The sequence below is a fragment of the Trichomonas vaginalis genome, chromosome III (genome assembly GCF_026262505.1).
Source record: "Trichomonas vaginalis G3 chromosome III, whole genome shotgun sequence".
In the NCBI taxonomy this organism is placed as follows: Eukaryota; Parabasalia; order Trichomonadida; family Trichomonadidae; genus Trichomonas; species Trichomonas vaginalis.
The window spans coordinates 2,670,301-2,693,370 of NC_067205.1; the positions used below are offsets into that span (position 1 = coordinate 2,670,301).

At 32.9% G+C, this 23,070-nt stretch overlaps 10 protein-coding genes and 1 pseudogene across 11 annotated transcripts, besides 5 other annotated features; 2 read left to right on the forward strand and 9 right to left on the reverse strand.

Moving 5' to 3' along the window:
- Positions 1-13,061: part of a mobile genetic element that runs on past the window's edge.
- Positions 6,124-6,781, reverse strand: TVAGG3_0628690 (annotated as a pseudogene). Its single transcript has one exon. A coding segment is annotated over exon 1 (658 nt).
- TVAGG3_0628700 (uncharacterized protein) lies at positions 7,299-8,045 on the reverse strand (the record flags this gene model as incomplete). The annotated part of the gene is made up of 1 exon (XM_051240698.1): positions 7,299-8,045. A coding segment is annotated over one exon (747 nt), but the record flags the coding sequence as incomplete, so codon positions are not given.
- On the reverse strand, positions 8,196-8,594 carry TVAGG3_0628710 (DNA/RNA polymerases family; the record flags this gene model as incomplete). The annotated part of the gene is made up of 1 exon (XM_051240699.1): positions 8,196-8,594. The coding sequence occupies one exon, from the start codon at positions 8,592-8,594 to the stop codon at positions 8,196-8,198; it is 399 nt and encodes a 132-aa protein (XP_051087286.1).
- TVAGG3_0628720 (His-Me finger endonucleases family) lies at positions 8,708-9,136 on the reverse strand (the record flags this gene model as incomplete). Its single annotated transcript, XM_051240700.1, has 1 exon — positions 8,708-9,136. One exon carries the CDS (start codon positions 9,134-9,136, stop codon positions 8,708-8,710), a length of 429 nt encoding a protein of 142 aa, XP_051087287.1.
- Positions 9,339-9,569, reverse strand: TVAGG3_0628730 (uncharacterized protein; the record flags this gene model as incomplete). The annotated part of the gene is made up of 1 exon (XM_051240701.1): positions 9,339-9,569. The coding sequence occupies one exon, from the start codon at positions 9,567-9,569 to the stop codon at positions 9,339-9,341; it is 231 nt and encodes a 76-aa protein (XP_051087288.1).
- Positions 10,220-10,372, reverse strand: TVAGG3_0628740 (uncharacterized protein; the record flags this gene model as incomplete). The annotated part of the gene is made up of 1 exon (XM_051240702.1): positions 10,220-10,372. The coding sequence occupies one exon, from the start codon at positions 10,370-10,372 to the stop codon at positions 10,220-10,222; it is 153 nt and encodes a 50-aa protein (XP_051087289.1).
- A 979-nt stretch (positions 13,062-14,040) lies between the features above and the next one.
- On the forward strand, positions 14,041-14,364 carry TVAGG3_0628750 (uncharacterized protein; the record flags this gene model as incomplete). Its single annotated transcript, XM_051240703.1, has 1 exon — positions 14,041-14,364. The coding sequence occupies one exon, from the start codon at positions 14,041-14,043 to the stop codon at positions 14,362-14,364; it is 324 nt and encodes a 107-aa protein (XP_051087290.1).
- A 4-nt stretch (positions 14,365-14,368) lies between these two features.
- TVAGG3_0628760 (serine threonine-protein phosphatase family) lies at positions 14,369-14,611 on the reverse strand (the record flags this gene model as incomplete). The annotated part of the gene is made up of 1 exon (XM_051240704.1): positions 14,369-14,611. The coding sequence occupies one exon, from the start codon at positions 14,609-14,611 to the stop codon at positions 14,369-14,371; it is 243 nt and encodes an 80-aa protein (XP_051087291.1).
- An 18-nt stretch (positions 14,612-14,629) lies between these two features.
- On the reverse strand, positions 14,630-14,992 carry TVAGG3_0628770 (uncharacterized protein; the record flags this gene model as incomplete). Its single annotated transcript, XM_051240705.1, has 1 exon — positions 14,630-14,992. One exon carries the CDS (start codon positions 14,990-14,992, stop codon positions 14,630-14,632), a length of 363 nt encoding a protein of 120 aa, XP_051087292.1.
- Positions 14,993-16,874: 1,882 nt separating this feature from the next.
- On the reverse strand, positions 16,875-18,078 carry TVAGG3_0628780 (RNA polymerase II transcription regulator recruiting protein; the record flags this gene model as incomplete). The annotated part of the gene is made up of 1 exon (XM_001303871.2): positions 17,400-17,942. The coding sequence occupies one exon, from the start codon at positions 17,940-17,942 to the stop codon at positions 17,400-17,402; it is 543 nt and encodes a 180-aa protein (XP_001303872.1).
- An 87-nt stretch (positions 18,079-18,165) lies between these two features.
- Positions 18,166-18,630: a mobile genetic element.
- A 233-nt stretch (positions 18,631-18,863) lies between these two features.
- On the forward strand, positions 18,864-19,775 carry TVAGG3_0628800 (beta-1,4-mannosyl-glycoprotein beta-1,4-n-acetylglucosaminyl-transferase family; the record flags this gene model as incomplete). Its single annotated transcript, XM_001303870.2, has 1 exon — positions 18,864-19,775. The coding sequence occupies one exon, from the start codon at positions 18,864-18,866 to the stop codon at positions 19,773-19,775; it is 912 nt and encodes a 303-aa protein (XP_001303871.1).
- Positions 19,776-19,913: 138 nt separating this feature from the next.
- Positions 19,914-20,118: a mobile genetic element.
- A 1,060-nt stretch (positions 20,119-21,178) lies between these two features.
- Positions 21,179-21,215: a mobile genetic element.
- Positions 21,216-21,604: 389 nt separating this feature from the next.
- Positions 21,605-22,404: a mobile genetic element.
- Between the last annotated feature and the right edge of the window lie 666 nt (positions 22,405-23,070).

A 23,070-nucleotide genomic window follows, 5' to 3' on the forward strand; every position in this document is an offset into this window, starting at 1 on the left:
CAAATGTAGAGAAGGCTATTCGAACCGAATATGGTTACAAACCATAGGACAAACATCTGCGGTAAATTTAACTCTCATAAGAGAATATGAAACTTATAGTTTGCAATGAACTTCAATATAGAGTAAACAAAAGTTTTAAACTCAGATTGCTTTGAAGAGTCTTATAACAGACAAGTTGGAGTTTGTGAAGAAATATAAAACCAAAAGCTTGTGAAAATGTTGCAAACTTCATATATGTGTTCAAAAACATAGCTTCGATGAAGTTAGAATAATTCTGACAGAAAGATATGGTAGTTGTGCAAACGTCAGATTTCATGAGCAAATTACAGAATAATTGACGACTTAGCAGAAACTGTTGAACATACTGACTTTTACAACCACTTTCTCAATATTTATTGACGATTAGATATCTAAGTTTCAATCCAAGACAAATTTCCCAATAACGAAGAGAGACAACATGTGTAGAAGCAACAAGAGTGTATATGAACTTTTTCAATAGATAAACTACTTTGTGTCATAGATGAAAGGTCATTTGTACGATTCGTATAACATATTGTCAAAATATATATTGGACAGCTGTCTTAAACAACATTCCTTGGGCAAATGTCAAAAGTCTATTTAGATGTACAGAATGGTGTTGTAATATACAGAAGAAAATTTTTCTTGAGTAAATTTTAAAAAAAAATTATTGTTTTTATCCGATAAGAAAAGATGGCAAAATTCATCTCCCCACAGTAAATAAGTACAGTGGACTAAAGCAAGAATGTAGACTCCTTCGCATCATTGAATGTTTACTTCTACATTTTTGAAAAAGTTATCATTGACAAATTTGAAACATGAATCACCGTTAAGTTTGCTTTGATTAGAAAAGTGGTGCGAACCTTCTAAGATTATCATTCAGACAGTTTGTTAGCAGTCAAAGAAAAAGTTTTGACAGAAGTTTCAAACCTTAAAGAACAAAAGCTACAAACTTTGTTATACTTTCATGAACCAAGATAAGCAGCTACGCACTATGAAATTATGAGTCTGATTAAGTTTGTAAGTTCTAACGTAAATTGGTAAAAGATTTTTAGAGTCCTAAGCACAGTGTTCTCTGCCTAAACGAGAACGAGAAATGTGACATGCCAGAAAATGTTCTAAAATCAACAATTTTTTTTTTACATGTAAATTTCCTTTTTCCTGGAACTGGTTCAGGTTCTTTCTTCTCTTCTTTACTTTCTTTCTTTTCTTGTTTTTCTCTCTTGTTTCTCACTTGTTCTTTTCTGGTGGATTAATGTCAAAAGTTGCTCGAACCATATTTTATGTAAAGCTACTTTGTCCTTCTTAATTGATGCTCTTCTATTTGGGTTTGTCTATTTTTCATCTTCAAGAACAGCGCATGTGTTTCTTTGCATTCTAGAGAGTTTTTGTTGACTCACTTTATCTCGAAGAAGGCGTCATCTTCTGTTCAACAGTCTGTCATTGATCCAAATTTTAAGACTTCTCTGCTTTAATCGTATTTATGGTCTTGTCATATTCAGAAACAGAACTTAGAAACAATTCACTTTCCTTGTTTAACTATTGGATTCATTATTTTATGGAGCGACAGATGTTGCTGTTCGAATAAGCCTTGTTCTCAGATATATTAGACATAGCCGAAATCGCTCAGCATTTCTTAAAAGATAAATATTTTAATTTCTCAACATAATTGTTAGAAAAAAAGTTTTGACATTGACGAAATTGAGAATGTTTAGAGAAAACAAGAAGCAAGAGACAGTAGAAATCTCAGATTAAACTATACATGAACAAGTCTCTTATTTGCTCCGAAATGCGTTTGGTTAATTTATACAGGTCTAAATTGCACCACTCTCGGTTGAGAGCTTTCATATCTAAAATGTTGCACTGAAAACTAAGAGACTAGATGAGCAGAAACCCATTCTATGACGTTATGTTTGTATTTGTAGTATTCTGGTCATATTTGCCAACCGTCAATTCGTCTTCAAAGATATACCAAAGAAGTCTAAGTTAGTAGTATAAAAGATCTGACGAGTGTTAGATTGGATAAGAATACCAAAACGAAGTTTCGAAGTACAATGCTAAAAATGAGTTATAGTATCTAAGTTTAAAGACCCAATATTGAGGAAATCGAGAGAATATAAGAAGGAAACACTTTCAGAAACAAACAAGAGATAGAATACATTTCGAGAAATTGCAATCTTTACATTGGAAGAACTTAACCCTATAGGATTCTTCTTATCTTAGATGATTTCGCCTTCTCATCCTTTGGTTAAGAGACATAGAGACAAAGACATGTGTCGAATTCTTAGAAGCTAGACACTTTAAACATCTCAGTTGTCATTGTGTAACAGACAGCAAGAAGTTTAGTAAGATGTTAAAAGAATACTTTACTGAATTATACTTTTCCCGGATTTCACGAAGCGATTTCAATGGAAACTTAATGAAAGAGTCCCATGGCAGGTAAGATTTGACAGAACAATGAACTATGGAGAGTACAAAGTCATAAAGCCCTCATAACTTCTTTCAGAATTATATCTACGCAAACAAAGATTCAGAATTGTAACAAGTCAAGCTTGAAAAATCTAAAGTAGTCTGCATTACTCTGTTGTGGGCGGCTGGGTTGTCCGCTTCTTCTGGCTTGAGGGACTGCGCCGCTTCTAGAAGAGGAACAGTCAGTCATTCTTGCTTCCTTGTCGAAGGAAGAACTTCCAGTTGTCGGGAAAAACTTTCTGTCGAAGGGAAATATTTTTTCTGTCGGATGAAGAGATGTGTCGCTGGGGGGTTCGGATGGAAAATTTCTGAATCGGACCAAAAAGTTCTCAATTTTCGAAAAATTGAATTGTTTACGACGCGACACTGGAAAATTGTTCTGGTGTCGTGGAAATTTTCTCTTGTCGTCGTAAATATGTTTCTTTCGATGGAAAATTTTTTGTTGGAAGGAAGATTCTTTCTGCTCGAAGGAAGAACTTTTCTTTCGGAAGGAAGCTCGGATGCCGAGAAGATTTGAAGGTCGAGGCAATTACTTTATAGGTACCTGGCCATTGAGTCAAGCTTGAAAATAAATGGTTCATTCCTACTTGTTGAAGTTGTCCAAATACTCTGTTATTTTTCTTCTAGCGGTAGTCTTCTTTGAAGGTAAAATTGTACAACTTTCATATTCATACTGTGTGTTTTGATGGTAACGTTATTTGAACTATTTGTTTCACATCTTCATTCGTGTCATTGAAATCGTAAGTTCGTGTCGTTTCGATAGAACCAATTTCTGTCAGATTTGTAAATCTTAGAAGGTCGTAAAAGCTTTTGTTGTTCTTCTTGACTAACTGCCACATAACACATCATCTTTATTCTTCTTCATTTTCCATCTCTTCAGTATAATCATATCTATATACTTATAGTTCTTTCTCTTTCTTTGGTACCGAACGTGGTATTCTTTTGAATGTTTTTGTCTTTTGCTTAAGCTTGTTCTCTAGACTCTTCACGTTCTTTGTCTAATGAATTTTCAAGAAGTCTGCTATATCCAAGCATCAACGAGGCCAAGCCACATGCAACAGCATTTCAGAAGTCTATGGTAACATAATACTCTCTCAAACCGTCTTGGAATTTTTCAGCGATTTTCGTACGAATCACTGACCCTCGGTTTTCCGAGGTCGAAAACATAGTGAGGAATTTTCTAAAAGTTTCTTTTTGTCTGTTGGTTTTCAAACAATGATATGCTTGCTTTGTAGAACGAAGAGATTCAATAATTTGCATCTGTACATATCGTCTTTGACCGATACGAATGGAGACGTAACTGTTTGTTATAACTGTTACTGTACTCGTATTTCTTCATTTATAGCTTCAATGGATCTATAATGTTGGTTGTGTTCTCTGTTGTTGAATATCTGTCTTTAATACAAATAAAAATAAATAAAAATAAACTAACTTTAATTTTATTATCTTAAGAAATTCAACTGTTTTCATGGTTTTATGCAGACCGAAAAAAGTCGTGTGTCTAGAGAATTTCCTGTTTATACGGAATCTTACCCTGGTTTTCCGAGGGTAGCAATCTTATTACATTTTTACTGATTTCTGTGCGAATCAGCAACAATATATTTTAGGGTAGAAGGTTAGATCTAACCTGTTTCTAACTGTTTTCTACCCCAGGTTAGTTTTATAGCGTTCTACATGGTAAACGTTATTTTTACATTGTATTTTTTCAGAACTTCGTAAATAATTTTATAGCTTATCTTATCTATCTACTCGTTTCTTTACCTTTTATGGGAGCACCATACATTTTTCAACTTTTCGAGCGTAGTTCTGTTGTTGCAGCTCTCATATCGTTAACGACACACAACTTAACTCTATTGACTATACTGTATATTTTTAGTTATATTTATGATTCTTCCTATCTTATATCTCTTTGTATGAAGTCCTTCGGTCGTGACGATTGTAAGTAAGCCTTCACTGCAACGTTCTGAGATCGAATAACATATGTTTATGAATTATATCAACAACTGCGGTCTAACCATAACAAAAACTATTTGTATATAGGACTTTTGTCTATAAGTTGCTGTTAGCTTCCATAGAATTTACCATATCATAAGCTTAGGAGTTTCTTGTACAAATTTGCTAGTAGAAGCAATTTTAACCAGTCGTGGATGTTTCTTTCCAGATGGAGATATAATGTTGACAGAAAAATATTGGTTTGTATTCTTTGCAGTATCTTAACGTTTAAATGACCTATTCTAACACTTGGTGTTATTGTCTTATCTTTCTAAACTAGTTTCAAACTCAATGTTGTCATTTGCTGTTCTATCATAACCAAAATAAAAAAAATATTTTATAAAAACTAAAACTTTATTTTTTCTGTTCTTAAGAAATTTCATTGAAATTTTGGTTCATTTTTCAGCAAAAAATAATGTTTAGCGTGAAAGAATGAGATACTCACCTGTTGTCTCCCTTTTTTTTCACATGGTCTAATAACACACAAAATTCATGAAAATTTGGTCATTTTTCAGATAAAAATAAAGTTTATGGTGAAGAGGTGAGATCTCACCCGTTTCTCACCTTTTCTTCACCTCAGTTATTTATAAAGCGTTTTACATGGAATTTACGAGTATATTTGGAATCCTAAACAGTTTGTGTAGCTTCTATTCTTCCTGTCAGTATGTCAAAAGTTTAACCTATGCCGAAAGTCTCTTAATACTTCTTCTGACGTCAGATAGAAGAACTTCGTAGCAGTTGATAGTTTTGTTCAGAAATGTCAACATGTCCATTTATCTCTGCTGGGTTTTCTGTTCTTTCTTTAATGCTCGCATAGTCGTTTCTCATACGTTCTATCTCTTTGACGGAGTAGTTATATTTCCTCATTGCTGCCTTACATTTAGAAATTGCGGTTCATTGTTGCGTTATAATTGAAACCTTACCTGCTAGAACAACTAAAGCGTCAATTGCTCTCTTCATCTCAAAAAGCAGTTGGTTTATCTGTTCGTTCATATTACATCTTTTATCTTTATCTCTTATCTGCCATACACATTGCAACTAACGAAACAAAGTTGTCGTGTCTTAACTCCCCCGATTTATATATGTCAAACATTCTTTATACCATGTCGCAATCTTGTCCATAACCTATGTGCAATGAATCCTAGAAACTCATTTAGTTTACCTTTGTATGAACTTCTTTATTTCTACTGAGTCAGTTGCTTGACTTCTATTCATCGAATTCAGGAATAGTTAGTTTTTGCTGTTGGATTTCAGGCAATTTGGGTAAATGGTCGATGAGGTTCCTGCATTTCATAAAGATACTGGTTCATTTGTTTCATCTTTCGCACTACAGTCTAAATTACTTGTTAAAAGTTCTTGCTTTATCTTCTGGATTTTGTTTTCGAAAGTATATGAAGAAGGAATGAAGCTTTCATCTCTACTAACATAGATGTTGGATTCATAACTAACGAGTTTGGTGCTGTTGTTGCTAACATGTTCTTACAATAAAATAAAAAATATTTTTTAAAATTAAACTAACTTTATTTTTATTTCGGGAAAATTCATGAAATTCATTGAGTGAAAAAAGAGTGAGAAAACAGGTGAGATCCACCTCTTCACCTAAAACTTTATTTTTGCTGAATTCAATAAAAATAAATGGTTCATTTACTCACAATATTTTTTTACAAAACGACCCCAAACTTTTAACTTCTTTTCTGCAGCTTCAAATGCTATCTTAGCGATATTCTCTAAATTCTCTCTTTAAATCTTCTTGTTCCCATTGGTCTAGTTCGTATGGAGAATCTCTATAACCATAACATATCTCGCGTTCATGTTCTAATTGTTTTCCGCACATTTTTCCAACTTCTTCTTCAAACAAATGTTTTGCATTTTCTACTGTATCTTCAAGTTCTTCTTCATCTAACTTCTCATGAACTTTCTTGTCTATGGAGTCCATAATTTTTCCAACTGCTATGCAATATTTTGGAGAAGCCCACATTGCTATATAGTTTATAAGTCTTGGGTCTACATACGTTCCTCTAACCTGTCTGATTTCATCAGGAATTCCTGCATGAATTTTGTATAAAAACCAACCGCCGGAATTCCGGCGGTTGCTATATTCTTCACAAAATGCCTTATAATACTCTTCCCAGGACTTATTTTCCAACAACTTTCTAAAGTCTTTCCTAAACTGCTGACACATATTTGTTGCATTTATATAACCATCCTTGTCTCTACGTAAGACTTCAATACCGTTATAAGTGCCTTTCGTGAATGTTTCGCCATTATATTTGTTCGTGAATGTTTTTGCTTCGACTGACATATCTGTCCTTACATACAAAATAAAAAAAATAAAAAAATAAAACTAACTTTATTTTTTTATTTCGGGAAAATTCATGAAAATTCAAGAGGGTAGAAATGAGGGTAGAAAAGAGGTTAGATCTAACCTTCTACCCTAAATTATATTTTTGCTGAATTCATGAGTTTTGGTTGAAAGAATACGGTGGAGCCAAAAGTGGCTCGACCTCAAAACAAGCATTTTGTGAAGAATAATACAAAATTCAACGGGTGAGAAAAGAGGTGAGAAAAGAGGTTAGATCTAACCTTCTACCCTAAACATTATTTTTGTGCTATGTTTTCTGTATAAAATTCATGAAAATTCAAGAGGGTGAGAAAAAAGGTGAAAAAACAGGTGAGATCTCACCTCTTCACCTAAACATTATTTTTCAATACTTTTTCAGCACTTTTCCGTAGTTATATATGAAAGACAATTCGAGATAAAAGTCATAGTACAATGGAATAATATGTTGCACACCATTTGTTGTGAACCAAACTTGAAAGTCAGAGAAACTGTTACTAGGTGGTTCGTAGAATTTAGAAGCAAAGTCATAAAAGTCCTTACCAATACATAGAAAACTATTGTTGCTTGAACTGAAACTTGCATGACACATAACATTTTGAGGGTCAAACACGTTTCTATAAACTGTCAAATCTGCTGGTGGAAGTATAAATTGAAATGGACCATCTGGTGGTAATGGTTCGTTCTGGTTTAGTAACCGAAGAAATTGTGCCCAAGAACGTTTGTCTACTTTCCAATATAAAAACTCTGTATCTCTTGGAGGGTTAATTTCAATCTTTTGAAATGAAACGGCGGAGTTCATCTTGTCATATTCTAGTTTCAGATAGTATGTTCCATTTAGTAAAGAGTCGTATTTTTCTTGAAATTCCCAATAATATTTGTTCATTTGAGTTTGAAAGTCATTTAGAGTTTTCTCAAGACTTTCGTCTGAACGAACTGTAAAGATTCTCATTTCGTCAAATTTGTCTATTAGACCATCATGACCTTTATACTGCCCATGAAAATATACTGCGAACATAAATGCGTTAGTTCTATTTGAAAACAAAACTCTTCTAAATCCTATTGCCTTTGCATCTGAAGGACTTTGAAGCCAACGAATTGGATAGTCAAACCTGTATATTCGGGATGAAATTTCTTCATCTGATATTGTCCTACCAGCATTTGTAAAGATATAGTCTAACGGTTTTGTATCTGCTACTTTTGTTCTTTGTTTTTCAACCTGAAGCATTTAATATATGTAAAAATATATTGTTTTAAAATGGTATGCCATTTCATATTTCTCATCTAACAAACAAGTTTCCCAACTCTGCTTTTATTCTAGCAGACTCAGCGTACATTTCAAATAAAATTAAAAAATGTCACTTTTTGAAAAACGTTTTTACTTCATGCAATGTTTTATTTCTGTGCCGTCTTCAAGTATGCCCCAGTACTTACGCTTGGAGAGGACATGAACTTCGGAAAATACCTTATCTAGCTTAAAACAGCCCATCTTTTCACCGACCATTCCCATTTCAATGAGTTTGTTGTATCCTTCTTCGTTCGTCATGAGTGCGTCAATGTTCTCATAGTAAACCTTCACTTTGGATTTGACTTCGGAGAAGAATTTGTTGTAGTTGTCAAGGACTGCCTTTGCGAACTGAGGGTAAGACCAATGTTCGACAATAGGTTTTAATGTGGTTACTAAGCCACTTTGACCTTGAGTGAATTCGTACTTCAAAACAAAAGGAGAAAACCTTTCAACAAAGTTGTCGACCTTCTCATAATGTTTACTCTTCATCTGAAATAGTCCTACCAGCATTTGTAAAGATATAGTCTAACGGTTTTGTATCTGCTACTTTTGTTCTTTGTTTTTCAACCTGAAGCATTTAATATATGTAAAAATATATTGTTTTAAAATGGTATGCCATATAGCTTCTTGAATTTGTTAAGAAGTATTTGAACGTGTTTTCCATCTGTATCTCTAGTGTTTACATAAGCATAGCCCGCCTTAGTAAAATATACTTGTAATTTCCTATAGTTTACGCCGGTATAAAAGTAGAAAGAGTCTTGTTCTTCGCTATAGTAGTAAAACTCAAACGTATGCTTGCCATAGTCTGTAATTTCAATTGTTTCATCTTCTAGTTCGTCGACAAATTCGAATACAATATCTCTAAATTTGCCTATGTTCTTATTGTTTTCAGAACGAGTGACCCAACGTAAGTTTTCAAGTCTATTGTCGTTTCTTATACGGTTTATATGGTCTACAAAAGGTAAATTGTTAGGATTCAGTATAAAATGAGTTGCAATGACAACATGTTTAAGATAGCGTTTTCCACTCATCTTCATAATAGCATATCCGTCATTTCGCTCCCATTCGCTTAAAACTCTTTTTGTCTTTTTGTTTCTGACTTCAAATGACTCACAACAGTGAATTTCATATTTCTCATCTAACAAACAAGTTTCCCAACGGTCTTCTCCAACAAACTCAGCGTACATTTCAAATAAAATAAAAAAATATTTTTTTAAAAATAAATTTTTTATTTCATGCAATGTTTAACACATCGAAAGGCATGTCCATAAGACGTTCTTCTTCTAACCTCTCTAGTCTGTTTGGATAATTGGCACGTGCTGTTTCCAAATCCATTTCGTAGCGAAGACCAGCCAGTTTGTCATAGACTTTTATGGGTCTTCCCTTCCTATATTTAAAATTCTTCGAAACTCTCCAACCATATCTTTGCAACTCTGCTTTTATTCTAGCAGACTTTCTATCCATTCTATATGGGGGCATTTTTATAAAAATAAAAAAATATTTTTTTTCTTTACTTAACATAACCGCCTGCTGCCATAAGTCTTTGACGCCAACCCATACCAGCTAATGAAGGTTGACTTGGTTTAGTTTCCAAACTAAACTTTGGTTTTGGTTTATCTTCAGTTTTGGTTTTTCTTCTTCTATCGGTTTTTCGTCACTTTTCGGTTCCTCTGACTTTACCTCACCTGCAGGAACAGTTGTGTCGTCAACATCTTCATAAATATCATATGCCATTGTTTTTGTTTTCCTTTCAACTTTTTGTGTTTGTTGTAAAGTTTAGAATATTTCGACTCTAAGTCAATGAGATGTTCTATAATGAAAACTGTTGGTCAGTGAAGTAAACTTTTCCATCTGTTGTCTCGAAAGCTCCTTCAGACTTCAATATTTTATTTGTGAGAGTCTGTTTCTTTTTTGAGATACTAGCCGTTCCATTTCTATGAAAAGTGACTTTATAGTTAGGGTTTGTATTTCCAGACCTGGCACTTTCTATTATTGAATTTTTCTCTTCATCTGTAAGTTCTTTGACAGGTTTTGACAATGGTTCTGAACTTTTTGTTTGTGGTGTCAAATCTACCGTTTCAACTTCTTCGGTCATTTCATCTCAGTAAAAAATTTTAGTTTGGTTTGTTTTCAACTGGTTGTTGTTGTTTTTTAAGTCGGTCTAAAACTTCCTGAGGTATAGGAAGAACTTGACAAACACGTTGTGTAACTGCTGGAAGCCGACAAATCCATCTTGAACCCATTTGTCTCAATGCTGTATTGTTCATTTCATCTCAGTAAAAAACTTTACATTCCCCACGTTTGAGGCGGTTGAGGTTGGTTATTGTTTACCCATTGTTGTGCATGGTTATATCCTCTGTTAAAGAATCTTTCACCTTGGTCCATATAGTGTCCTGCTTGGTTATAGTAGTCATTTGCTTTGTTATAATAGTTTCCTGCTTGTCTTCCTACATTGTCCATCCATCCTTGAACTTTTCCTCTTTGTTCAGGATTTGGAATAAGATTTGCTGCATCTCGTGCTACATCCCAACCTTTCTGTACAGTTTGTATAATAGGTTGTGCTTTCTCTTTAAGTATACCTAATGTACTCAAAATCTTCCTTCCAACTCCAAATACACCTCTGGCTATTGTTCCCACTGCGGGCAAAAATCTGGATGCAACTCCTGCTAATGCGCCAAATAAACCCATTTCTTATAGGGTAAAAAATGACGAATCCAAACAAGGACCCCTATGTTTCTAAGGCAAAAAGAAAGCACTCATGATAAAAATCTTTAGTTCAACACCAAATGCTTGGTTTATGGATATCTTGGAAAACATTCCGAGGTATAGAGAAGATGGACCTCCATACTGGCTAATATTTGTCGGTCAAAACACAAGATACTGTGAAGCCATACCATTATGGTCCAAAAATATTTTAGATGTGAAAACTGCTTTGACAATATTCGTTGACAAATACCATCCAACAAAACTGACATCTGACTGTGAAAGTTCTTTCAAATCAGATGATGTAAAAAACTATCTGCGTTCAAAAAATGTAAACCAATATTTCATTGTCGACCAAAACCATTCTGCTCTTGGTTGTCATTGACGGTTGTATAAAAAATGTTAAGAGACTTAAACCAACCACAAGGTGGTGAAGCAAATGAAATGTCATATGACGACAAATATAGACACTTCTCCATGGCAAAGATGAGACAAGTTTTAAATATTTACAATAGCCGTAAACAAAAAGGTTTGGGAAACCACTCCCCCGAAGAAATGAAAACAACCCTGACTTAGAGAAAGACTATATATTTAATAATTTAGTCAAAAGAGACAAACAAGAAAGAATGCCGGGCTTCAAACTTCAGAAGGTGACAAAGTAAAAATAGAAATACCTAAACGCGACCCATATGAAAATACTATTGACTATGACAACAATGGAACTCGACAGGTACTCACATTCGTGTTCGTAAAAATAGAAGAAAGTATACAAGAGAATATTATGAAGTTTAGGCAAACATGGCAAAATGTACACACTGCAAGCAGAAGATAAAACTACTATTGTCAGACCTCGTTTCAAACTTGTCAAAGTTCAAGGTGGTAACTTTCAAAGACAGTTCCTAACAAAATATAAGACAACTCCTGACCAATATGCTAAAGAAGTTGAAAATGACGACTAAGCAATTCTATACCATGCGTAAACTGTCATGTAAGGTGGCATATATTCTTTACTTTGTCCCGTTGTTTGCGTATATCCTGAAACGAAATGTGTATGGTTTCCTTCTCCCTGAGTGTCATCCCAGTAACAATTTATAGCAAACTTAACGTCGTCTTTAACATCATATCCTTGACCTTTTGTCATTCCTGACCAATCCCAATATCTATGCTTATGCCAACCTGCTTGAGATGTACTTAAATCTATGTAGTGACTGTGTGCAGGTAAATTTTCACCTGAAATCGTTTTACTTCCACCTGTTTCCTTTGAAGAGTTTGCACAATACAAAACCTGTCGACTATTTGTTCCCATGCACCAACACCAAACATTACTTGAGGACCTCTTGCTTCCATAGATGTATAAATAGAACCTACTGGGTTCATTAAATCAAAACATATGAGATATTATAGGATTGTCTCTTTTGAACTTAAAATATAGTGCAACTATTTCAGGTTTCTTCTGGTTTGTGTCAGAATATTTTTTATAATATAATCTTAATGTTTTCAGGGTAGGTAAAATCTTGACTATAATATTTATTTCTGTCATCTTCATAATAGTATACTATTCTCGTTTTTTTTATTGCATTATATCTTTTATATCTATAATATTCTAAATATAATGTTTGCTTTTTTGGGTCTACATGTGCGTCAAACACCATAGTCATAATAATATGGTGCTGGAGCTGGGTTAGGTAATGTCATATCTGTCATTTCATAAACTCTTAAATATTTCTTTTTTCGTTCTCCATATAAGTTTAAGTAGCAGTTGTTGTCTAATGGAACTTTAACTTGTGTACCATTATTCTTTATATAGCCTACATACATTTCATTGTTATTTTCGGAATGAGTTTATTACCGTATACCATTTTTTAAGGAGTGTACAAACTCCCATCTAAAAATATTTGTTTTCTTCATTGACAGAAAAGTCACCAACAATAGTTTCAATATTTTTTGTTGTTCCTATCAAAACTTTGGTATATTTCATTGACATATGTTTTCTGCTTTCTTTTCAAGGCTAACGTTTAAGTCTGTTATTTCAGAAGATGTATGTGTATGTCCAACGGCACTTTTCCTGTTTAAGGTTTCTTGTAAGTTTGTAATATCAGATATAGAATGTGTATGTCCAACGGCACTTTTCCTGTTTAAGGTTTCTTGTAAGTTTGTAATATTTGCAATGGTATGTGTATGTCCAACGGCACTTTTACTGTTTAAGGTTTTCTTGTAAGTCTGTTATTTCAGATATAGAATGTGTATGATCTTTTTTAGAATATTCGTTTTCAGCTCTTGTCACTTCACTTGACATTTTATTGTCAACATATGTTTTGTCTGCTAGTTCAGGATGAGTATGTTCTTTTGTTGCATAAGCATTGTTAGCTCTTTCTTCTTCTTTTGCTATTGCATCGTCTACATATTCTTTGTCAGCTTTGTTGTCAACATCTGCTTTCAAAAGAAGTTCATTTATAGGTTTCTCGTTTAAAGTTCCTTTTGTTGGATTTATACAGACAGTATGGTTCTTATTGTCTTGAAACAGAAACTCATCTGTCATTGGGTTTAATGTCAGTTTTAAGTTTCCTTCTTTCAATGACTCAGATATCTTAGAATAGTTTGAAAAGTTTGTTGTGTTCTTATTTAGAGCTTGCATAATGAGTTGTCGGTTGTGTTGTATTTCTCGCATAGACGCTGTTTCATTTGACATTTTTATTATAGATAAAATATGCTTCCAATAGAAAAAGAAAATTCAAGAGTTGCTACAACTAAACCATTAGATGAACTTTTTACTAATGTCGGTCAAAAGTTTGAGACAGAGACCGTAAAGCATGAAGGCTATCGTTTTGACTACCCATTAAGATGGTTAAGAGACCCATCTGTCACAAAAGCTATTGGCTTTCGTAGAATGAAGTTTGTGTCTGTAGAAGATAAAAGTTTTCCATTTATTGTAAGGTTTCATATAGATTATATATCTGAAGGGAAACGAAAAATGTGGGAAGAAATTGAGCTAATACAAGTTGACCTTTCATCTTCTCTACAGACTGCGTTAAAAAATATAGAAGATAAAATAAATTCATGTTATGCAAAATATGCTGATGAATATGCAAATACCGAGAGCACACTTTATGTGAGAATTGTATATGACAAACAAAATTCACAAGTGTCATTTCAAATCTACGAAAACAATCCAAAGAAAGACGAACAAATATATACAGAATTCACTGCAATGTCATGGTATTATTTGCAAAGAATGTTAAATCAGAAAGTCAAACTTCCTTTAGCAAATATTTACAGTCGATATGCAAGAGATGAACCATATTTATTTAAAGATGTTTTCGACCCAGCTGCTATTATTGTTCATGCTTCATTTTCTGGCGCCCAAAACTCTTTCTTATGCTTGGCAAATGACTTTTACGAAAAACCTACAAAGTTATACGAACCACCAAGTGGAAGTATTTCAGACTTTCAAGTATGGTTTACTACAGATGGAAGAAAAAGAATAATTCCATTATACCATGCGTTTTACTTAGAACTTAGTTTCATATACAACTACTATCGAACGGTAAAAATATAACTTTTTAATACGGTTGAGGTGTTGGATTTGGTTGCCAACTAGACTGTGGTGCAGGTTCAGGCTGTTGTATAACAGGAGCTTGTTCTTCTGGTTCAGGGTCTTTAGGTATAATACCAACAAACTGACCTACTCTTTTACCAATATTTTTGACTCCGTTCCAAATTCCTCTTCCTACGGTTTTTATTCCATTCCATATACCTCTTCCAACATTTCGAAAGAAGTTTCCTATCTTACTGAAGAAACCCATTTTACTATATGTAAAAATCTAATGTCCGCCTAGTCTCTTACGTTTCCTGTTGAGTTCCATAGCATTCTTTAACTGGAGCTCATACATTCTGTTTCTCCTCTGGTAGAAAACATATTCTGGGTCAACTCCTGTGTTCGCGTCATCTGCATAAAGTTGTTTATATCCCACTTCAGGGTTTGTATAAAACTCTTTCCATCTCATATTTGCATACCATGGTGGCAAACCTAACGCAGCGTCATTTGACATGGCAGTTTGCATTTGTACATCTGTTGGCACTTGACCATAGTTTGCCATTGCAGTTTGTATTCTAACTTCATTTGGAATATTCTCTGGGTTTGGTTGTCCAGGTTGCTGTGCATTCGCTAAGTTCTGTGCGTCCATTTAATATTAGATAAAAATATCTCTTACGAGTACATATACTGAACATTTGCAGGCATTGGTTCATCTTCATATTCTCTATATCTTTCTGCCACGTCAAATAAATAGATGACACAATGGAAAAAACCTAAAACAAGTAGTCCTATTTCAAACCACATTTACTTACTAATAAAATTTCTTTGTTATGACACTTTCTCCAGTTTATAGGACCTCTCTCATATTCTATCTTGTCATATATAAACTCATAGTCATGTATGTCCTCTAACCATCTCATAACGGTTTCCAAACCACTTTTATCGGATGTAAAGTAAAAGCATGGATGGTTATGTAAAACGTCTAAAGTTTCTAAAGAGTCTCTCAAAGTCCAGTCTACTTGGTATTGAAAATCCCATGTGTTATAGAACGGCGGGTCCACTATAAAGAAAACATTTTCCTTGTCTTTATATTTTTCATACAAATCTGTCCAATGACATCTCACAAACTCTATACCCTCAATATATTTTTCTATGTCCTCTTTGAAAACATTTGTATAGTTAAGATATAAAACTTTTGACATAAGTGTTTCAATGTCATGAACTCTTATAGAACCACTATATAATAGTCTAGCAGATATACTATCCCAGTCTATATATTCTGCTTTTTTCAAAACCTCTCTCACAATATTTTTGTTATCTAATGGTATACGTTCCATCTTACCTATAGGTATCTTTTCTTTTAACTCACTCAATATTTTGTTAGTGTCTGGTATATGTTTGAGACGGTCCATATAGTTGTCGAAGTCATTGCATATAATCTTTGAGTCTGGGAATATTATATGGCACAAATGGGATATATAGAAACTTCCACCGAACAAATCTACAAATGTTAGACCATTCGGTAGTTTCTTAAGTTCTCTCAATATAATATCTTTACATCTACTCTTATTTCCAAAGAACGGTAACGGTGGTTTTGTAAAATTCATTTATATATAATAATAAAAATGTTTTTTCCTGAAAAGTGACAGAAAAGTGACAAAACATGAAAACATATATAATTTGTGAAAAGCGACACATTATATAATGTTTTCGACCCAGAAGAAGGCTTCTTCCCAGAAGCAATGGAGGAAGAAGAAGAGTCCTCCGAATTCACACCAGAAGACTAACAATTTTCCGAATAAAAACTTCATTTATACTAAACATCTTCGGGGCTAGAGGGCACGAAGTGCCTGGAAGCCCCACTACCTTTTTTTTTTTTTTTAACTTTCTACATAATCATCGAAATAAACATCTACCTGTTTAACATTTTCAAGAATTGGTGAAAGAGCATCCATTAATTGATTGACGGTTACGAATCTTGATCCACTCATTTTCTTACGAATTAAAAAATAAATTATTCAAAAATGTAAGACATGAATTTTTAAAGTTTATTTTTTTTATTTCATTATGGTAGTGAATCTTTCATTCATGAAAATAATTATTTCTAATTTCTTTTACTCTCTCGTACATACTAGATTTGAAGAATTCAGAACATTTCCCATAATCTCCTAAATGTTTTCTTATCTTATTGGTTTTCCATTCATTATATGAAACTGTATAAACTTTATCTTTATTTTTGCATCTTTCATCTCTTCCAAGATATTTATATTTCAATTTTGATTTATTGGTTTCATATTCATTAGCGTTTAATAATTCACAGTCTTCCTTTTTAAATAAATGTTTTATGTATTCAGGATTAAGAATTCTATAATATTGCTTCCCTTTAAATCTTTGAATATAAACAGGAACACCATCCTCTAAAATTCGATAATCTATTTTATCTGGTTTTACTTGTTGGGTCATTTATGTAAGAATAAAAAAATAAATTATGTTTAAAATTAATGTTAAAAATAATGATACAAAATCGTTCAATATTGTATGAATTCTTACGTTTACAAAAAAAGTCACAAAACCCATCATATACTACTACTAACGTAAGAAAAATTTTTATATCATCTATATATAGAAGATGTGAAAATATACCTTCATCTATATATAGACGTAACAAAAAAAGTCACTAAACCCTTCCACATATACTACTTTTGGACATAATTTCTCCCGATAATAGATTTAATTGAAGAACGAGAAGTATATTGTTCAGATATTTACATTTCATCCTTAAACTTTGGTAAAATGTTCAAAGATCTGGATAAATATTTACTGGTACTTTACAAAGTATTGACTTTGATCCAGCAAAGTGAATGTTCATATCTCTTCTAATTTTAATTTAAAATTTACGTAGAAAATTCAAATATAAATTTGTGAATATAATGAAATATATACTAAGGAATGTTCCAAATTCATATGCTTCATGCTTTTAAATTCGGTAAAAAGTGCATAATTTTTGTTAGATTTTTAATTAATAAGACAATATCTTGGACGGAATTACTAGACATTTAAGATTGGTATGGGGTCATTTGTGTTGTATCTAAGTTTGTTTCTAAGGATGGATTTAAAGAAGTTCCACCCATCGAAGCGGCTGGGTGGAAACTCTTCAAGCCTGAGTACCATCGATTCTTGACAGCACCTGGGCTTCTACCAGGTAAAAGGTGAGCAATACTTGACCATCGGTTACCAATTTCTTTTTGTTTTTCGATAATAATCTGATCTTCCCAAGGCTCGAAAGCCCCATGCTTGTTATTTGGATTCAAGCAGTTAAACCAGCGTTCACGGCATTGTTTGCTTGTTCGAGTAGGAACAAATCTACTAATATCCTGCCATTTCTTTGGACCCAATTGCATAACAGCTCTTGTAAGCAGCTCATCCTCCTGCTGAGACCAAACCCCACGGCCTGGTGCATGTTGCATTGTCATTGCTTGCTCTGGCTGAGTTAATTGGTATAGTTGCATCTGTTGCAGGGCAGCATACTGATCCAATGGTTGATCAGTCATCTGTTGCATACCATCTGTGCTTGTTACTTGAAGACCTCGTTCGTCCATGGGAAATTTTTGGCGCCTTTTTTTGAATGGAAATAGTTTAAAAATTGAATTAAAATTTATCAACTTGGCGGTTATATCGGTTGTTCCAACCGTTATTGTAAACTCATTTTTTTAAGGGGTGAAATTTGCAACTTATACGACAATTTTCAGTAATGCATTGCATAAAGTGAGATAGTCACAAAAATGTATCCCTGGTCTAGTGTAATGTAGTTGTTGTACCCCTCATAGGAAAAAAAATAACGTATGTTTGCAGTGAGTAGGCATTCATCGAGCTCACTCACCCAATAAACTTTTTATTCGTTCTTTGGCCAGAGAATCATATATGCATTCACTTGTGCTGAGGTTATCTGGATTTCCTCTCTCATTTGAGAGACATACAGATAACTTCAGCATAAACGAATTACAGACATGCTCTCTCGCTCATTGTTGACAGGGTACAACAACTATTACACTAGGGCAGAGTTCTTCCGAGGCCTCTCATCAAATGAGAGACTTCGGAAAAACTCTATCTTATTAGATCAACTACATAATCCCAGGGAACAGTAATTGAGTAGTTTAAGGCAAGGTTCTTCCGAGATCTTCCGATGTAATGAGAGATCTCGGAAGAATCTTGCCCTGCTCGAGTAATTACAGAATCCTTAGTCCTTTGGGGACCAAAAGGCTGTAGCACAAATGCATGATGACAATAACGGAAATTTTTCATGTTCGAAGTGCAAAAATCGCCTCGAAATGAAGAAATGTGACACGAAGACCGATACAGACCATTTGGTCGGAGAGAAGATTTAAATTTAACATAGTCAGGATCATTTCATGAGTTTGTCTAGAAAGAATGATTTCAGTCAATCGACTTTACATGGAATAGTGCTTTCATTCCTGATATTTTACAATATATTGATCTCTTTTCATAAACCAAAAATCAAAATGCAGTTTAACAAGCATAGAGTTTTTGATTGTTTTCTCTATAATGGAGAAGCCGGAATGCTATACACTAGACTTTGGAGACTTGATCCTTACGTTGATAAATTTATTATATATGCTGGAACAGTTTCGTTCTCAGGTAAGGTACGCAATTTATCTACATATCCTTTTGAAAAGGAAATTAGTAAATATGAATCAAAAATACATTGGATAACTAAAGATGTAGGATGTACACCGGCAGATGCTAAATACTTTCACGATACATGGTGTAGGGAGAATTCTGCACGAAGCGCCCTTTATCCTGCACTAAAAGAATACGGACCTAATCAAGAAGATTTTATTATTTTCTCAGACCTCGACGAAATACCAATAAGATACGCAATGGATTTGCTTGAATTGGAGCGTCCAGAAACAGGCTATGTTCTTCTTGGCTACCTTACATCTCCAAACTACTTTTCCATAATTGAAAGATGGGATATTGTTAGATACTTCCGATGGTATGGAGATTTCGAAAGATTTTCATCAGCCCGAGGTCTCAAATACGATTTTTTCCCTCTTGATCCTGCAGCTACGCATTGCAGTTCCTGTTTTGATAACTACGAAAAATATCAACACAAACTCGCAACTTTTGCACACAGTGATTGGAATGCTCCTCCATTTAATACGCATAACTTTATATTTAAACAGAATTACTGCCGAACTAATGTTTGGGGAAGAAGAGAGGGAGAAATGTACGCTCATTTGCGATATTTGATTCCCAAAGATCCAAGATTAAAGTATTTATTGGATCCGTCTTTCAGGCTGGATATAAATAGAACAAATTATACAGAGCAAGACTTAACCACTCTTTGCAACTTTTCTAAATATAAGTATCGAAGAAAACCTTTTAAGGATTCTGAAATTGGTTGGGATTAGTAATTTCATTTGATTATAATATAATAATACTCTGTAAAGTCTTATTTATCTCAGTAGAAGAAAGGAAGAATCGACTTACTACGGTTGTAATACGAATAAATACATATATTTAATTATTTTTATTTTCAACCTTCAACGATATATGTTGTCTATAGGGCTGTACAAGATTTAAAAAAACATTGCCGGGTTACCGTAGAGGCCTAAAAAAATCGCGCCTCGGCGGCAAGCCGCCTCGGCATTAAGAATGCGCATCTAAATTTTTATATGTCCTTCTTTCTTTTATGTTTCCCTTCCCTTCCTTTTCTTTTTCTTTTTTCCCTCCTCTTGCTCTCATTTACCTTTTTTTTCCTTTTCTCATCATTTTTCAAAATTTAAAATTTTTATCAAAAATCTTGCCTATAAAAGCAGATTATGGAACCTTTTAATGCCTCTTAATCAATATTATACAGCATAAAGCATATTAAATGAAAGTAATTACGTATAAATTTATTTTATTATCTTATTTATTAATTCTTTAGCATGTATTGTTTAATATTAACTTTTCTGTACATTAAATATGATATCTCCAAAGTATGAATGCCTTGTAACGAAACGAAAACTTAATTTTATGTTGAATATTTGTCACAAACATTAGATTATTAAAATATATGTTGGATATCCCTTAGTATGAGACTTCATGACTCTTGTTGTCTAACGTGAGCTTTGGATTGCAAGCTTGCTACAGCACATAAGTATTCTGTGGTTAAAAAAACCACATGAGCTTTAAAAACTATAAAACCAAAAATAATTGTTATAATTTAAATGAAGAAGTAATTTAAAACGATTTTATTTATGATCAAATTTTATATATTTTTTTGGATCAAATCCATTTTAATAGAATTTATATACTATTCATCTATTAGTAAACACTACCGTATATTATTTTTTAAGCTATCTTATTTTTTGAACTTTTATTCAAATCTTTGGTCGCAAGAAGAATTGCATGATAAATAAAAACATTTAATCAAAGTCAATTTTATTTTTCATATTCAAATGGACTGAGTGTTAACATTTAACATTTTTTGCTAATTGTCGTCAAAAATTAGGCGTAAAGCAAAAATTGATATTTCATATGGTTTTATGATAGATAAGCATTATATTCCCACTCATTATATTCGTAAATTTTGAGGTTTATCCTTCGCTTTTAAGATCATTGAATTTGATTTTTATATAAAATAGTTATATATTAGAAAATAATATGAGTTTATGTGATATTATTTTTCAGAAGATTTCATTCTATATGCCTATGAAAAGTACTCTCAAAACTAACTTTTTCCTAATTATAATTAAATCTAGAATATTGTATTATGCTTAGTATTATTTCATTTTTCTCATTCAATTTAGAATTTACAAATGTCAAAAAATTGAGAGCTGTCACTTTTGATGAATTTCTGTTTATTACAGCATTGTTATTAATAATGAAAAATAAAGCTTATTTCAATGAAAATTGTTCTGCAAATTTATTTCACTTTTGACCTCACTTTTTCCGTAATTCAATTTTTTACTTTTAATATTTTAGATCTACATAATATCATTTGAAAAATTAACCATATAAAAAAATCAAGTTATCAATTCACTTTTTTCGTAATTCAAAAATCAAAAATATAAATAATATATCTTTTTATCAAATATTATTATTATATTCTATGAAAAATGAGGTCCGGAAATTTTGCGGATTCCCGTAACTCAATTTTACGGAAAAAGTGCAGTAAACTATTCAAAATACGGAAAAATTGGTGTAAACTAATGATTTTACGGTAAAATCAAGGAAAGTCCCGGAAGAATATATGGGCAAACCCAAATTTTAGCTAAAAGTGACAGGGGAAAAAAACGTTTAGTATTAAAAAAAAGACCGATGAGAGCTTCGTTCGAAATATAGAGGGAACTGAGAATGCGCAACCATTCTCAGGGAATATTGGATGCTATTCCCGTTCCCTCTGTATGGAAAATTGAGGTTTTCAAAGGGAGTTAAAATAATATCAAATTTATACTAATTTACTTCAAAATACAAAAGTATTTGACAGCTAAAATTAGTTACTTTAGCAAGCCTATCAATACCCTTTTACGATTATTGCTACTTTTTCGAAATAAAAGTAAAAACAAATTTATACTAATTTACTTCAAAATACAAAAGTATTTGACAGCTAAAATTAGTTACTTTAGCAAGCCTATCAATACCCTTTTACGATTATTGCTACTTTTTCGAAATAAAATAAATTTATTATCAAAAACCTTTTTTTTCTTAGTAAAAATAAACGAAATTTTTTACCTTATGAACTTTTGATGGAAATATGCAAATTTAAAATAATAAAGAAAGCCGCGAGCGAAGCGATCGGCTTAGTTCGAAGATTTTGATTCAAATCTTTGCTGATCTGTAATTCGCGGAAGCCGCGAGCGAATCGAGCGGCTTAGGTCTAAGATTTTGATTCAAATCTTTGCTTATATTCCTTAAATTCTTTATGAAACTCGCAACAGTTCCATAAAAAATTTTAAATTCTAAACTGTCGAAATTACCGATCGGTAATCACACCCTTCACGGGCGTGTCACGTTTTACAGGCGTGTCACTTTTAGCTAAAATTACCCCTACTCAGAATATATGTGCCTATATGAAATTATACAAAAATGAATCAAACGCATTTTAAAAGATTGTTCTTGTATTATAAATGCTATTCGCAGATTTATTAGTTGAAGAAAATTACCAAATTTTTGCCGATTTACAAAAAATGATTTACAAAGCATATTTTTATAAGGCTTTAAAAATCTTTAAAATGTGACCGGTGACGGAAATCCATGGTAACCAACCGCGGTTCCCGTTTGGAATGCCATAGTTGTCTATATCAGACCTCCTTTCTTTTTGATACTTAACATTGTTCCTAAATATTAGCCGTTAAGGCTGTTCTGAAAATATTTTTTTTCGAAAAAATTCGAAAAAAATTCTTAAAATTCAAAAATCCCTTAATTCCTGAGGATTTTGGGAAAAAGTTTTTACATGAACATGTGTATATTATATGAAGTATATTGATAAGGTAAAAATCAAATTTTATTGCATATTCATCGAGAAAATAAACTAACGAATTCCTCAAAATTGAGAGGGTAATCCTCCTCCTCTCAAATAAACGTACATACGGGTGCACCCTTAAACACCACATCGAATCTATTTAATATTCATGCCCAATACCTGTTGATTCCATTTATTTTCCTCATTTGAAAATTTGAAAAGTGCATGGTGAGGAAAAAACTGATGAGTGATTCCTT